This window comes from Anser anser (genome assembly GCF_964211835.1).
Source record: "Anser anser genome assembly, chromosome: 5".
NCBI lineage: Eukaryota > Metazoa > Chordata > Aves > Anseriformes > Anatidae > Anser > Anser anser.
In genome coordinates this window covers 28,708,237-28,723,279 of record NC_139725.1, presented here as the reverse complement: position 1 = coordinate 28,723,279, position 15,043 = coordinate 28,708,237, and the positions used below count along the sequence as shown (strand labels likewise).

At 35.7% G+C, this 15,043-nt stretch overlaps 1 protein-coding gene across 32 annotated transcripts in view; it reads right to left on the bottom strand.

The window, feature by feature from the left end:
• The window catches only part of GPHN (gephyrin), a 284,811-nt gene that overhangs the window by 45,520 nt on the left and 224,248 nt on the right, over positions 1-15,043 (bottom strand). For 18 of the 32 annotated variants that reach the window (XM_083837946.1, XM_083837944.1, XM_083837951.1 and 15 more), the window contains 2 exons: positions 6,203-6,245; positions 2,566-2,703 (listed from right to left, as the gene is read on the bottom strand). In XM_083837946.1, coding sequence (XP_083694072.1) covers positions 2,566-2,703; positions 6,203-6,245 — 181 coding nt within the window. Of the gene's footprint in view, positions 1-2,565; positions 2,704-6,202; positions 6,246-8,631; positions 8,695-15,043 lie in introns of all 32 variants that reach the window. The other 14 variants (XR_014584952.1, XR_014584953.1, XM_083837922.1 and 11 more) reach the window with 1 other exon arrangement.

Genomic DNA, 15,043 nt, shown 5'->3' with positions numbered 1-15,043 from the left:
GAAGTATCAACTAAGAAATTATAAAGTGTACTAGAATGCCTTCTCTTACCTTGACAGCATATTCCCATGACATAGAATAAAAACAGAAACAATCAAATTGTCTTTGACAAATAAGAATGTATCAAACTCTATACAGAATATAAACACCTAGACAAGACCAATTACTTCCATTCTTTCTCTGAAAGGACATTTTGAAGACCATGTGGTCTGGACAGCATCACTCTGTCATTCGTATGGTAATATTATCAGTATAAACACAAAATTGTTATTTAGCCTTTTTTTTTTAAATATATATTAAAATAAATTGTGAAAACTTGTCCGAAGCATGTTGCGGCAGGCGATAATATATGCTGTGATTTTGTCTAATTTTACCATAGTTCTAATGAAGAGGTTTACAAATCAGATATATGAAAAGGCTGCTACCTACTGCTGATACAAATATGACTGCATAAGACTGGTGTTTACATATAAATAGTAATGCTATTGTTATATATATCAACATATATGTACCATGTGAGCATTATGCTCATTTTTTCTGTCTATCTAGAAGAATACTTCTAGCCACATTTTATTAACTTCCATGGGCAATATAGCTCCTGTCCACAAATACAAGAACAACATAAAAGAAGCATAAAGATTGTGAGATGGAGAAAATGAAAAGAAAGATAAGAAGACAAGACAATAAAACAAGTCAATATGTACAGAATCAAGGACAAAAAAAAAGAGAGAAAACAACAGGTTATGAAACCTTGTTTTTCCCTACATTCAATACCACCCTTACTTCTTTGCTTAGTTTTGCAGTACAAGTTTAAAAACCAAAAAACTTTTTTAATGTAAAAAAGAATAGTAATGCCACCACCACAGTTTTAGCATTATAAGAGCATTATATACTATTATCCTAAGAGGTTAAGAGCCATTATGATTTATATGTAACACATGACTTTTCATACATACGCTTCGTAAGTAAATGTACCCAACATTGTGGTTCATTATGATGTCCACAAAGCACTGTCTTAGCAAAGACATTTAAATCTCATGGTAAAAAGTCAGTGGCAGTTGGGATTGTAGATGACTAACTTTTTTTACTGAAGTCTTAGGCTCCGAAGACTTTTTGAATTCCCTCTATATGTTTATTACAATGATCAACACACATCATCAGTGAAGAAAATTCCTGGATTGCAAGTAATGGATGCATATTCTTAAAAATTAAGAAAGTCAGGAGACTTTGCAGTGCATGTTACCACAATAAAGAACTGGTATGAGCAACAGTTTTATAGTACAATAGCACTATTCCTTACTTGCATTACACACTATGCAAGTAATCTTTAAGAAGAAACTCAAGAAAAATCAGAAAGAAATTAGGATCCAAATGATAACAAGACTGAAAGGCATAGTGTGCAAGGCATTAAAATTTTGACTCTTATCTATATTCATAGTCATCTTCCAGAAGAAATACGTAAACCATATCAACACCTGTCAGCTAAAATTGGCCTCAAGATCAAGCCTGTCCATTGTCCACATTTCTCTGCTACAAGCAGAGCTTCAAGCATGCCTGGAGTTGGTCCTCCCAAGTGCACAGTAGAGAATGTGCACACATGGTAGTGGGGTCAAATCTTAGTATGCTCAGGTCCAGACTACTGACAACTATCCAAAAAGGTCAGATAGCTATGCTCAGGCATTCTGCATTCTAATCTGCATACCACTATGAAAGTGCAGGGTGTAATATGCATATTCCTTGCTGGCCCAGCTTTGGTGCTATTCTGAATGCAGAATATGTGGTATCTTCTCAGAGATCCGCTTCTTGCTACCAAGTATGCACGCTTTACTAAATCAGTATGTCAATATGAAGACATCTCAGAGGTTTGTGGCAGCACAAAGATTTGGTGAAGGGCAAGTAATCTCTGAACTTTCAAGATGGAAGACAGAATATCCAATTCAGAAACTGTTTGTACCTCTCCACTACCTGGAATCCGCTGATATGCTGAACATTTTGGCTCTTGAGGTGTGTGGTTTTATTCATCACCTCATCTTTTTGTTCACCACCTCACCTTTGGAAAATCTGGAAGAATCTCTGAAGGAGGTTTCCCTGTCCCTGCCAACTTCAGACGTTTTTGTATTTCAAGACTTAATCATTAATCTCAGACTGGAAAGGGGGTTAAGTAAGACTCTCCTACAGTGAGAGAACAAAGTGAGTCATCACAGTACAACTTGGAGCCAGTTGATATCTACAGAAGTCCATTGTTAAATCAGCCACTGAGGTGAATTGTGGTTTCTTGGCTTTAGCTTTGTTGCATATGACACAGACTATGAGAAAATGTATTTATGTATTTCATTAGAATTCCATTACAGATTCCTTCAAGGAGCAGCACTGAGCTCAATCCACATTCTCCTGACTGAAAGGAGAATTCTACTCTGATTATTGGCATTTCCTAAAGGAGTTTCTCCCTGAGGTCAGTCTCAGACCTCTCGCAGCAATTATTAAAAGGGCAAGCACTTAAGAAGGTTGTAAAAAAATGTAAATAATCATCGTACCACTCACAAAGAATCCAACTATATGTAAAGTACCTCTGTAATTAATGATTTCTGTTCCAAGCACTGGGGTCATTTCCAGAACAGTGATGAAGGCCTTGTCCATAGACGTCAATGGGAATGGAGACATGCGGTGTCTTCTTGCTACCTTGGTAATGTCAACAGCACTGTGACCTGCAAAGAGAGCACCAAGTTTAGGTATGCTGCTATGCATAGATGTTAACAATGATGTTCATTTAAACCAGTTTGCTGAAATATATCCGGCACTGAGATAAATTAATTTATCTACTTATCACTATTGAGCATTTATGACAGATACTGGGAGGGTATTGTATTCAACTAGAATCAAAAGGGAGATTTAAAACAAAATGCAATTTACAACTTCACAAAATTGTATATCCTTACTTGTCATGAAACATGCACCAGAAGTCCTCATGAGCATAAAACGATCAGTTAATCAGAAACAGAAACCTTTCAAAGATGATGCAGTATTTAACACTTTGGATGGTTATCTGAAGTTAACTCAGTTCTGTGAACTGGCCTACTGCTCAGGACATTCACTCATTCTGTTCTTCCTAGGTGGTTTCCACAGCCTTCTCGTGGGTAGCTGTAATCTGAGTCAGCCGCTGGACCTGCTCAGTTCCATTATGTGTTCTTTCTCTCCCTTTCCCATTCAAAATCTACAATAATATCCTGAAGAGAACATTGATATGCCACAGCTTTGACTCTAATGATATGCAGAAGATTCTGCATATCCCATCTTAAACACAAATCACACCTCTTCTCTAGCTATGGCTAAACCTGGGTGAAATAAGCAACTGTATCAGATACAAATGGTGAAAAATAACGGAGAAGAGAGACGTCAGTGTTGTCAGCACATAAAGGCTGGTACTTCGAAGCAGCTGTTGTTGTTCCATCATCTGGAAAGAAGGATTTATAATATAATATCTTTACAACACTGGCAACCTAGAAATCTACAAGGACTATACTGACTTGGCACAGATTATTACTACTAGTTGTTTATGTATTATTATGCTCCACAAATGCATCTCAATATGCTACATGCTGTGCACAGACAAAACATAAAAATGGACCCTGTTCCAGCGAGTTTGCAGCATAAGATTAAGATGGGAGTAAAAGGAGGACATGTTTCTCTTGTTGAGAAAGAGTAAACAGGAGGACAACAAGCTTTGAAGGATTTTGAAAATGAAGATAAACAATGGAAGAGATAGAACTATTGCAGTAATGCATATACAAGAGTAAAAGATACAAGCCAAAGATTAAGAAAATTACATTTGTAGAAATATCATGAATGGATTTGCCTGGAACAAGAAGGTATTTGTGAGAGCCACAGGGGATGATCTAGAAATACAACAGGTACATGCATTGACAGGAAAAGCCTTATCTCAAGATATGCAGGAAGAATCTACAAGAAATATGCAGAGTCTGTCTGCGGTGAAATAGAGCAAGGTGTACAATGAAGATAAAGCCCAGGTAACATCAATCAATGTGGAGTGTTAAGGGGGACTGTGGCTGGTCCATAGTGATCAATAAGACTTACTGGGGGATCTCTAGGATTCAATGTCAGAGATGAGACATGCAAAACATGGTGGCCACCAGCAGTTGGCCACCTTCCCAACCCAGACAACATAAGCAACAAAAAGACATTAAAGCATCATGAGATATCATGCCTGGCTACATGCAAAAGACATTCCCAGCAGTTTCCTGACAGTAATGAGGCCTGTCTGCAACTCTAAGAGACATTCAATATACCCTAATTTATGGATAACGATTGATTTCACTTGGCTTTTTCCAGTTCAAACTCAGCATGCTCCTATTATCTGAAAGTTGTCTGTCTGCCATTTTTCAGTCCTGTTGAATTCCTTAATTGACAACTTTTATCTCATGTCCTTCTGTGAGCCTTTTGATCATCCTTAATATCTCCCTGGTTTCTTTCCTACTCACTTGCTTTCAACTCATTTCCATCTAGCACTATCCTATTTAGTGCTACAGGCAATTCATAATTATATTTCTAAAACAAAATAAATTATAGTAAGATAGCATTAACAAATTATACAAAGCATCATTTTTAATGAGACAATTTTGCTTTGCAGTAGCTTCTTCACGATCCCATTTGCCTTCACATTCAAAAAAACCCACCCAGATGATTACTTTAAATGTAGTCTTTTACAAAACAATCATGCAATCTAATTTTTTCCTTCAGAAGATAAGATTGCTGAATCAGTAATATCTGTCTATACAAAACTCCTTTCAGCACTGACACGTGCTTGTTCAAATACACTATGTGGTAGACTTCATTAATTCATTTTTTTGCCATTGACACAGTAAGCATCTTTAAGAGGACGAAGTGGAGATAAATAAAACTGCCGACTTAATTCCAGTTCCAAGAAAGTTTCTGGAAGAAATTATTGAAACAATGTCTTTGTAAGTATTTAAAAGATAACATGAAGATAAAAGCAGGCACTGTGAATTTGTGAAGCACAAATAATTTTTAATTGATTTAATTCCTTTCTTTAACATAGTAGCTGTCATACCGATGAAGAAAGACACAGTTAATGAGATATACTTTAACTATATTTAGACTTTTCACACTCTTAAAGATGATTTTCTTGTAAACAAACTAGGCAGAAATGATTCTAATTAAAATATTGTAAGATGCAAGTGTAACTAATGGAAAAACTGCATTCCTGGATTCAACAGCAATCTTACATTTTCCATTCTTAGGACTGTATTTTGTTAGAAACCTCATAAAAACAAGAAAAATGCAAAGAAAGCATTTTTGAGGCAGACAGAAAACCTGTGTCCGATTTCCCAGACCTTTCTCTGCATATGCACTACTGAAAGAAACCCTGCTTAGTGGCAACGTAATTCCTGCACGTCTAGCAGATTTCATATAAAATGTGCTAAAACCTTTTTTTCTGTCTGTATAAAGTAAGATAATATTTTCTTAAAAGAAAAAGTTGGAAAAATGAAGGGAGATGATAGGGAAAAACGTGTACAGCAGTGAAAGCTGGGAAATTGTGCGACAGCAAACAACCTTTATACTACAGCCATTTGGTGCTGGTTGCTGCACCACTGTCTCAGAAGCTTTATCTTTAGCAGTAAGCAGGAAAACAAACTGCATAATCAAAATAGAAAAATATATGTATATACAACTTTACAAGTATAATGCCTGGAACTCTTGCTTTTTCTACAACCCTTCATATCCTGGGTACTGAAAATATACTTGGGAATCTTCTGCCTTTTTCTGCCATCATGAGGCACACTGGTTAATAATTCTTCAATGAGAACTGTGCTAGTAGTTTCAGTATCATCAATGCTCTGATGATAGGAAAATCAAAACAGAAACCAAACTCCTTTCCTATTGTTCCACTGTAGTGCCTACAGGATTAAAAACTTATGTTTCTCAAGTTAAGAGTGAAATATCTATTACTAAAACAACATGGAAAGAAAAAAAAAGGCAACTGTCAGTTAATATGTGAACACTATAAGCTATTCATACTTTTACTTTCTCTTTGGACTGAAATTCATTGGCTTAAGTTATTACATTTCTTCTGCAAACTCACGTACATCCCAGCTGTATCTGACTATAATTTGCTGTCATGTAGGCAATGTTAGTTTCACAATAGAGCTACGAAGTTTCAGTACTCACTTGCTCTGAGGATGTTCTCCTTGCTGCTGCACCTAGACTGGACCTGCAGAGAGAGCACAGAGTCTATGAGCTACAGAAGTTAACAAGAATGCAAAATACAGAGATGTAATGGGCAAGCTCCTGGGATCTAAGACAGAGGCTCTACATATTTTCAGCAACATTCTTCCTTACTCTACATGTGATAAATATGTTTAAGCAGAAGGGTACTAGCTGATGGACAGAATCTGATATAAGCAATTTAACACCCCTCCCCCCCAATAAAAAAACAAGATGACTTAAGGACAGATTAATAGAGTAAACTCAAAGAACACAGTGGTTAAAATTATGTGTTAAGCTCCAGCCTAGGCTTATTTTAACAAAAAAATCCACATTTTCTTATACAATTGTAATTACAGTAACTCTGAATCTAGGTCCTCTGTTTTATGATTAGACAAAATACTAACGTAACTGTGTTATGATGTGTCTTAAAATTCCATTACTGATATTTTCGGGTATGACATAGAAAGATTTAAAAAATGGTTAACCTAGATTGAACTGATTCTGAAGATATTTAATAAGCTTTCAAATTGCATAGGCAACTCACAATTGTATAAACAGCTTCTGTCTGGAGCCAGATAAATTTACTTAATTGTTTCTGTTTGGTTAAAAGAAGTGTTATATTCAGAATGAATTTCACAGTGCAATTCTACTTTAAAAAGTAACTGTGTGAGAATGACTACTGGTTTCTCAACAAATCCTCTTCCTAGATGCTTAGCTGCCACTGTGCTATTCCAGATATATTGGTCTGACTCCAGTGAAATGGGAGGATTCACATTGGTCTAATGTTCCGGTAATACAGGATATTTCAAGTTCCATCCAGTTACCATGCAGATTGGAAAAACAATTGGTTTTGAGGAGTATCAGTCCTGTAAACACAACACAGTTTGAACTTTATCTCTACAGAAGCATCGGCTCTTGTTAATTCTTCTCAGGTTTGGAAAGACACCATGCAATAAAGACTGAAGTTGCAAGTTTTTAGACCAACCAATGTGAACAGCAGTTTGTCTTATGACAGGTCAGCTGTCTGAACTGGTAACACTTGAATACAAAGCTCTTCATGTGGACAAACCCCCAGCTGTATACAAGCTAAAGTAAACTTCACAGGAAGACAAACATCTAAGAGAGTATGAACTGAATCCTTCTCTTTTTTACTTTAGTGACAGATGCATTGATAAATTTCAGTGAGGAATAATAATGTAAAACCATGTACAAAAAGTCAAAGAAATGGAATAGCACAGATGACACTGAGGGTGTAATTTCCCTTGCAGAACATTTGTCTTTGCTGAAAAAAACAAAGGAATTAATTTGATTTGGAATTACAGAAAACTTGTTTAGAAAGTGAATATGTATGGTCTGACATTTAATGAAGAATGATACACACTGAACCCCAAAAAGGCTGTCTTCATAAAGGAGCAACCATTTAAGACTGAAGACAGCTGTGCCCACTTCTAAACCTCTTTCTTCTGTTCCACAGCAGCTTGCCCCAAATGTATATTCACATAAAAATTGGATTCTACAGCGCAACACAGTCTACTTATTGTAATGGAATAACTTATGGAAAGTAATGTTGCAACTTAGAGTGGATTATGGTGTCCTTTCCTGAAAAAAACTGTTGTTTAAAACAAAATAAAGAAAAGAAAAAAAAAAAAAAACAAAAAGTAACCAAAACCAAAACCTCCCTCCTTCCCACCAAAAATACTACACAAGAAAACTGCAAACAAAATATTAATGATGCCCAAATTTGGCCCAGAGTTGTTTTACCAGATTTTAAAGGCATGACATGGACTCTCTTTGGAAGAAGTAAATATTTATCTGTAATTTACCAGAGGACAATTCTGGACCAAACGGATGGTGTAATGATAGGATAGAAAGCACAAAAAAGAGAGGCGCAGACTGAGAGAATTAGAGAAGCAGGATGGGACGTGGCAAGCCAACAGACAGTGTATGCAAAAGGAGACATGGGCCTATGTGTGTAAGACTACTGTTTAAAATGGAAGAGGCTCTCTTATTTCTCACTGCAAACCATATGAAAAGAGAAAACGAGGAATGTGCCTGCTGCAAAATAACCAAGCAATTCAGCAAACTGTGGAATGAAACTCAGTGAGATAACATAGTCCTAAAGAAAAAAAGGCATAAAAACAAAAATACAAAACACAAACATTTGAAACAATCTACCAAAATAAACTAAGTAAAATATGTGATCCAAAGGACACAGATAAAAGCTACTAGAGAAGGAGGAAAAATGTTAGCAGACAAAGACAGTGCTAAAGAAGTAAAATGGAAGTCAAGAGAGAGTCTTCAACAAAGTGGAGGAACAGAAGGAGCCCAAACCCATAGCGCAAAGCAATGTTTGCGAATGGAAAACAGCTCCTTTGAGCAGTAATAGTTACTCTCGAGTTGTAGCCTCTATTCCTCCTCAGTTCATCTTTAAGCCCTTCCAACCTATAGTGGAGCTAGTGTATGGACAAAAACAAGAGATTTATAATGAACAGAGCAGCTGAGATTTGCAGATCAAATCTTCCAATATAAAATACGTGCTGACAAAGTTTTGCTCTTACAGTGTCCAAATGACAATGGTAACAAAAGACAGCTGGCTTCACACACAGCCTCCTACAGGTCATATTTTAATTCTGTGCACACAGAGGACTTCAGTGACAAATTTAAATTTACTTTTTGATTTCTTACAACCAGCCTAAAGTTTACATTTTATCACTCACCTGATGGGCAACATATGCCGTATGAGAAATAATTTGCTTCCCACAGATTTTAAAAGCAGCTGTGGAAGAGGAATCCATGATAATAAAATAAAAGGCTTGACCAGCTAGACTTGATTGTTTCCCAACCTATGCTCACAGCTGCAGAATACAAACCATATTTTAACATAACTGACATCATAATTCATTATTATGTAATACCTGTTGCTTAATATGAATTGCACATTGATATCCTAAATGCTATTTTAAAACATAACTGCTGTAAAATATGATTTTGATTAAAACCCACCAGTTTTCTAACACATACAGTTTTAGCTGCAAAGGAGCTTTGTATCAATGGGGTTATATGCTTTAAAGTGCCTTTTATCATACTCATTATTTGTATGTTTTACTACTTTGTTCAATGTGACATTTACAAAAAAAAATATATATTCTTTTCACATCTACTACAAAGTAAAGAATCCGTATCACATTGCACATAGCACCATGACTGACTGGGGCAAGTGATCAGTAATACTATTATTTAATATAATTCTTCTCATTCACAGGCAGTTACAGAAATAATACACTGTGGCTGTCTCTCCTTACACAGGGAAAGTGTAGTTTTATTGTTTCTCCATTCTCGAAACCCTTGGCTCACAACGTATCATGGCAGAAGATACATTCAGGCAGAATGTAATGAAACCCAAAACATTAAATTCATATTACTCTTTCTTTGTTGTTGTTGTCTTTTTTAAAGCAATTTGGATTTTATATTCTTTAAGATATAATTTCATCATGCTAGAATGCAGAGTAAGCCTTCTCCCACAGGCTGAAGCATTAAATAGAAAGTGAAATAAAGTACTCCAAAATAAATTAAGGGAATGGTAAAATAAAGAAACCTACTGACAATTTCTATCTATCAAACATGATTGGTCTGAAAAATGAAATCAATGACTATACTAAATTGGATTTATTTAAGTCTAAATGGTGTGTCTTGCTGCAAATAAAAATCAGTCCACAAAAAAAAATATAGAAAAAGACACAAAGAAAAGTTCATGCTACAAGTGAAAAATTAATGTGAAAAAAAAAGAAAAAAGAAAATTGAAAAAACCCTTTAACACTTTACCATGGTTATTAGGAACGGTTAGAGAAATAACTTACCTTTTTTAAGTCATAACAAGATTAGCACAGAATATTAAGTCAGCTCTTCATTATGGGAGGTACATACAATTAGAAGCCATTGGTTATAATAAATTGCAAACAATGATGAAGAGTTTCCAGCCCAATATGAAAAGCTAACTCTTATGGGAGTACATTTCAACTCAGTTTTACAACATGAAGAACAATTCAGAACAATGACATTAAAACATGATCTATCACCAACAAAAAGAGCTCATTTTTTGATATACAGAAACTGTAGGAGGCTAACCCATAATCTCCATCGTTTATGGGAAAGCATATTGCTCCGCTTTTAGGAAAGCATGCAGAACGTGGAACCACCAGCAGAAACCCAAACATATATACACACAGAGGACAAAGGTACAGGAAAGGGAATGAGGTCGCCAAGCTGTAATGAAGGAAGCAGGATATGCAAAGCACAGCAGCAGCTAACAATTTGAGAACTCTATTCCTCTTAGCTGTCTCATAAATGTCAGACCTGTTTATGAGGTACTCCTCACACTACAAGTTACTTACAGTCTCTGAGAAAGTGTATAACTCACGTAATCTCTACATGAAACTTCAGCAGTATTATGAAGACAATTTATTCTGCAGGATGTGGAAAAGCATGATGTTGCTGCTTTTATCGTGTGCACGTAATTTACTTAAGAGGTAGAATCTAGCCCTACGGTGCAGACCGTGACTATTTCACGTAAATGCTTCTTATAACTTTATAATGCATAACATTCCAGTGGCAAGAAATATCTCAGTGCCACTCAATCTTTACTACATATTGCAATGGCTACATTCTCTTTTCAAAGTGTACTGGGGTTGTTTAGTCTGGAGGAGAGGAGGCTCAGGGGAGACCTTACTGCTCTCTGCAACTACCTGAAAGGAAGGTGTGGGGAGCTGGGGGTCGGCCTCTTCTCACAGGTAACCAGCAACAGGACTAGAGGCAATGGTCTCACGTTGCGCCAGGGGAGGTTCAGTTTGGAAACGAGGAGACATTTCTTCTTAGAAAGAGCAGTCAGGCATTAGAACGGGTTGCCCAGGGAGGTGGTGGTGTCACTGTCCCTGGGGGTGATTAAAGAAAGGTTGGACCTGGTGCTTAGGGTTTAGTGGGTGATATTGGTGGTAGGGGGATGGTTGGACCAGATGATCTTGGAGGGCTTTTCCAACTTTAATGGTTCTATAGTTCTTCCCTCAAATACTGTTTTTCCCCTAAGAGTGTAATGCACATTAATCAGTATCTGCAGCTAAATACATAAAATAAAAATAAAGCAAGAATAATAATGTCTCAAACTGGTATAACAACACTGTAAAAAGTATTCATTTTGGCCTATTAGCCTGTGCAATATATGTAAGGTTAAACTAGGGAAAAACTGAAAAATGTAATGAGATACATTGGCTTCATTAAAAAAGTTGTTTTAAAACTAATCTGAAGAACAGAGAGAATTTGCTCATCATTGAACTAATACAGAATATAAAAATGAGGTTGTTAAAAAAAATCACAGCTGAAGTACACCTGGGATTCCATACTTCCGAAAACTTCTAACAAAGTATTTGAGCATTAAATAATGCTATTACAAGCTGCAACCTTCCTATTTCTGGAATGCATCCTTATTCAAACAGCACTCTTAAACTGAGCTGAAAATGCAAGGTCTTCAGAGATGCTTTATTGCCATCTGAACTGGACAACAGTCAGTTCAAAACTAGAGAAATGTTCTTCCTTTGATAATGAAAACTTTTCAGAAAAGGAAAGTGAACTCTAGAAATTTGATAGTAACAAATATTACTCAATACATTCCTAAAAAGGAGAAGCACTGTTGGTGAGATTCACCTCAACAAAATTTAGAAATGAATAATGTAGTAGTCTACACATGGAATTACTCATTCAGAGTCAGTGGGAAGAAGCAAGCAAAAGTCATCTGAAAGCAAAATTATTTTAGGAGCATATTTTAAAGACTTATTAAAGTGTTATGCTTGGTAGGCTTTACACTAAAGAAAACTAATCTTCAGATCTTGAATGTATCTTTATATCTTCAACTGTATATTACTAAATTCTCCTTTCTGAGGTTTTTCCTAGTCACCCACCTTTTACATAAAATTATATTTAAATTTGATCTTTGTTTCCCTGTAGACTATAAACGCATACATGAAGTCTTAGGGTCGGATTACTGTTCATCCTAACTGCTCTCCAAACAGGACAGTGGAAGTGGATTGATGAACACACCACAGAAACATGAGGGTTGAATTGGTTCATTTTACAGGAGTGGTATAAAAAAAAGACATTATTCAATATTTGGAAAAAAAAAACACAGATCAAAAGGCAAAGTACAGTCTTCTGGGATGCAAATATAATGCTGAATATTAATTTTCTCTCAAATATGCTACTACAAACTGGCAGCATAGACTTCATTGATAGTTGAGAATAAGAAAGAGGCAAAGAGAAAGGAAGTGTGTTATTTCTTCACAGGAATTTTTATGAAAAATTTACATTTGTATAAAAAAAGATTTTGTGTTCTTAAGAGTATGGGACAGCATACAAGTAAGTTATATGAGTAACACTGGAAACAGCATGTTTCTGTGATATTTTAGGGGCTGTTCAGGGCTCATTCAAGATCATACTGTTTTTGTCCAGAGAAGCAATATCAACTATTATACACAAGTCTGCAGAGGATGTGCATCTTGTATAAGCTAATGTCTATATTAAATCAAGACAAAAAAAAATATTGTCAAATAGTTTCTGCACAAACTCCAACAGATATTTCTATTCAGCACTAACAGAATCCATGTGGGATTTATAAGATATAAAAAATCTCTAGGAACAATGCACTTGGGGAAAAAAACAATTCTACTACTTGTATCATTAACTGTGAGCAAGATCTTTAATTTGTTTGAATGAAAATCTTAAGTAATCCCCAAATGCCCTACAATATTCTTCAATTTGAGAGGTAGATTGTGTAAATATAGGCAGAGTGAATAAATTTCCTAAGAGATATAAGAGAATGAGATTCCTTCTGCCCTTCTTTTTTGCCACAGACACAAGAATTATAGAACAGAACAGAACAGGGTAGGATAGGACAAGGATAGGACAAGGATAGGACAAGGATAGGATAGGACAGGATAGGACAGGATAGGACAGGATAGGACGGGATAGGACGGGATAGGACGGGATAGGACGGGATAGGATAGGATAGGATAGGATAGGATAGAATAGAATAGAATAGAATAGAATAGAATAGAATAGAATAGAATAGAATAGAATAGAATAGAATAGAATAGAATAGAATAGTATAGAATATTTCAGTTGGAAGGGACCTTCAAAGATCATCTAGTCCAACTGTCTGACTACTTCCGGGCTAACCAAAAGTTAAAGCAGATTATTAAAAGAACAAATGTTTTCACCGAAAAGAATGACATAAAATTAACCTATATGACAGAGATCCTTTGCATTTGCTTCTAATTTCCCTCCATCTTTTATTTCCCATCATTTCTGGGCGTTCTTTGTAGGGAAACAGTTTAGAAACTTGAGTCAGCTGTATTTTTTCCACAGATAAAAATGATGCTAACTACTGTAGTCCTACTGGCATACAGACATACCTATTACTAAAAGGAATCATAAACTAAGCAATTATCTGTTTAAAAGCAGTAATATGAGAGGAGGAGAAATTTAAATAATTTACCTTAATTGGTGTGTGTGTATACAAGCAGGTGTTCTATATTTTTGAACTCTTGCTGTCTTTATGTTGAATATGAAGTAATAGCAGGCATTTGAGAAAATAATTAAGAGCAGTATATTTAATGTGTAACATTGTACATAGATATGCTACCTGTATTTGTTAAAGAGCACTCATTGGTAAAATAAGTCAAATATTCTCCCTGAATTCCTTCCTTTGAAAAACCCTGTGTGGAGCTTTGAGAATTTTGTGTGCTGTGGAATTATCACGCCACCATTCAGTCTGATTTTCACACAACCTCATACCCTGGCAATCTGACTGACACATCAGCCTTAGATGTGTTAGATAGCTGAGTTATATCCTGTCTCACCAGTATTCAGATTATTTCAACTCCTTGCCCATTCCAGTTCAACTGACTTTAAGCTGCTGTCAATCACATGGACTAAAAATAGAGAAGTGATGTATAAAACTCTTGTCCTCAAGTACACTATAAATTACTCCCTAACCTTTAACATACACTAACAAGATTGACATTTTAAAATGTTTCATTTCTATTACAAGCATTTTGCTTTTAAATGAATTTTCAGCTGTCTTCACATTTGTCTTCCTTGACCCAGCAACAACCAACTTCAATGCAGCATGAAAACAATCCAATTTCCAAGTTACTGCACCATTCTTCTTGAATGGTGTGAACCTCAAAATCACATTTCAAAAGATTTTGTGAATTTCAAAATAAGTTCTTCATTCAAACACACTCAAGTAACATTTAAGTGAAACACTTGATAGTTATGAAACATCTGATCAATATTACTTGTGCAGCCCTGATTTTTCTTTTGACGTGTAGGCATTATGATTTCATTGGAATTATTTTCAGTAGAACTTCTGCATGAGACAAGATAAGGCTATTTCATTTTAACATCTCTGTTCAAAAAGTGGTTTCATGTTTCACTTACTAAACACTATCCAATCTCTGTTCTGAACACAGAATTACATAGGTCTTCATAGATTTCTCTGTTGTGCTTTTTTCTACAATATAAAATGTCCCTGTACACATGAAGTAATTTATTTTTATAAAATCTTTGTGAAGCAGAGGGATATTTTTACCTTACAAATGAGAAACTGAGACATAGAGATGTCTAGACTAAATTTAACTTGACATGCCTACATCTGGATTTATTTCTGAATGCAAAGCCCCTGAGCTGCCATCTATTTCAACTGCATTTGGAGTGCTCAGCATATGTGAACATCACTCAGTACATGTCTCAGGA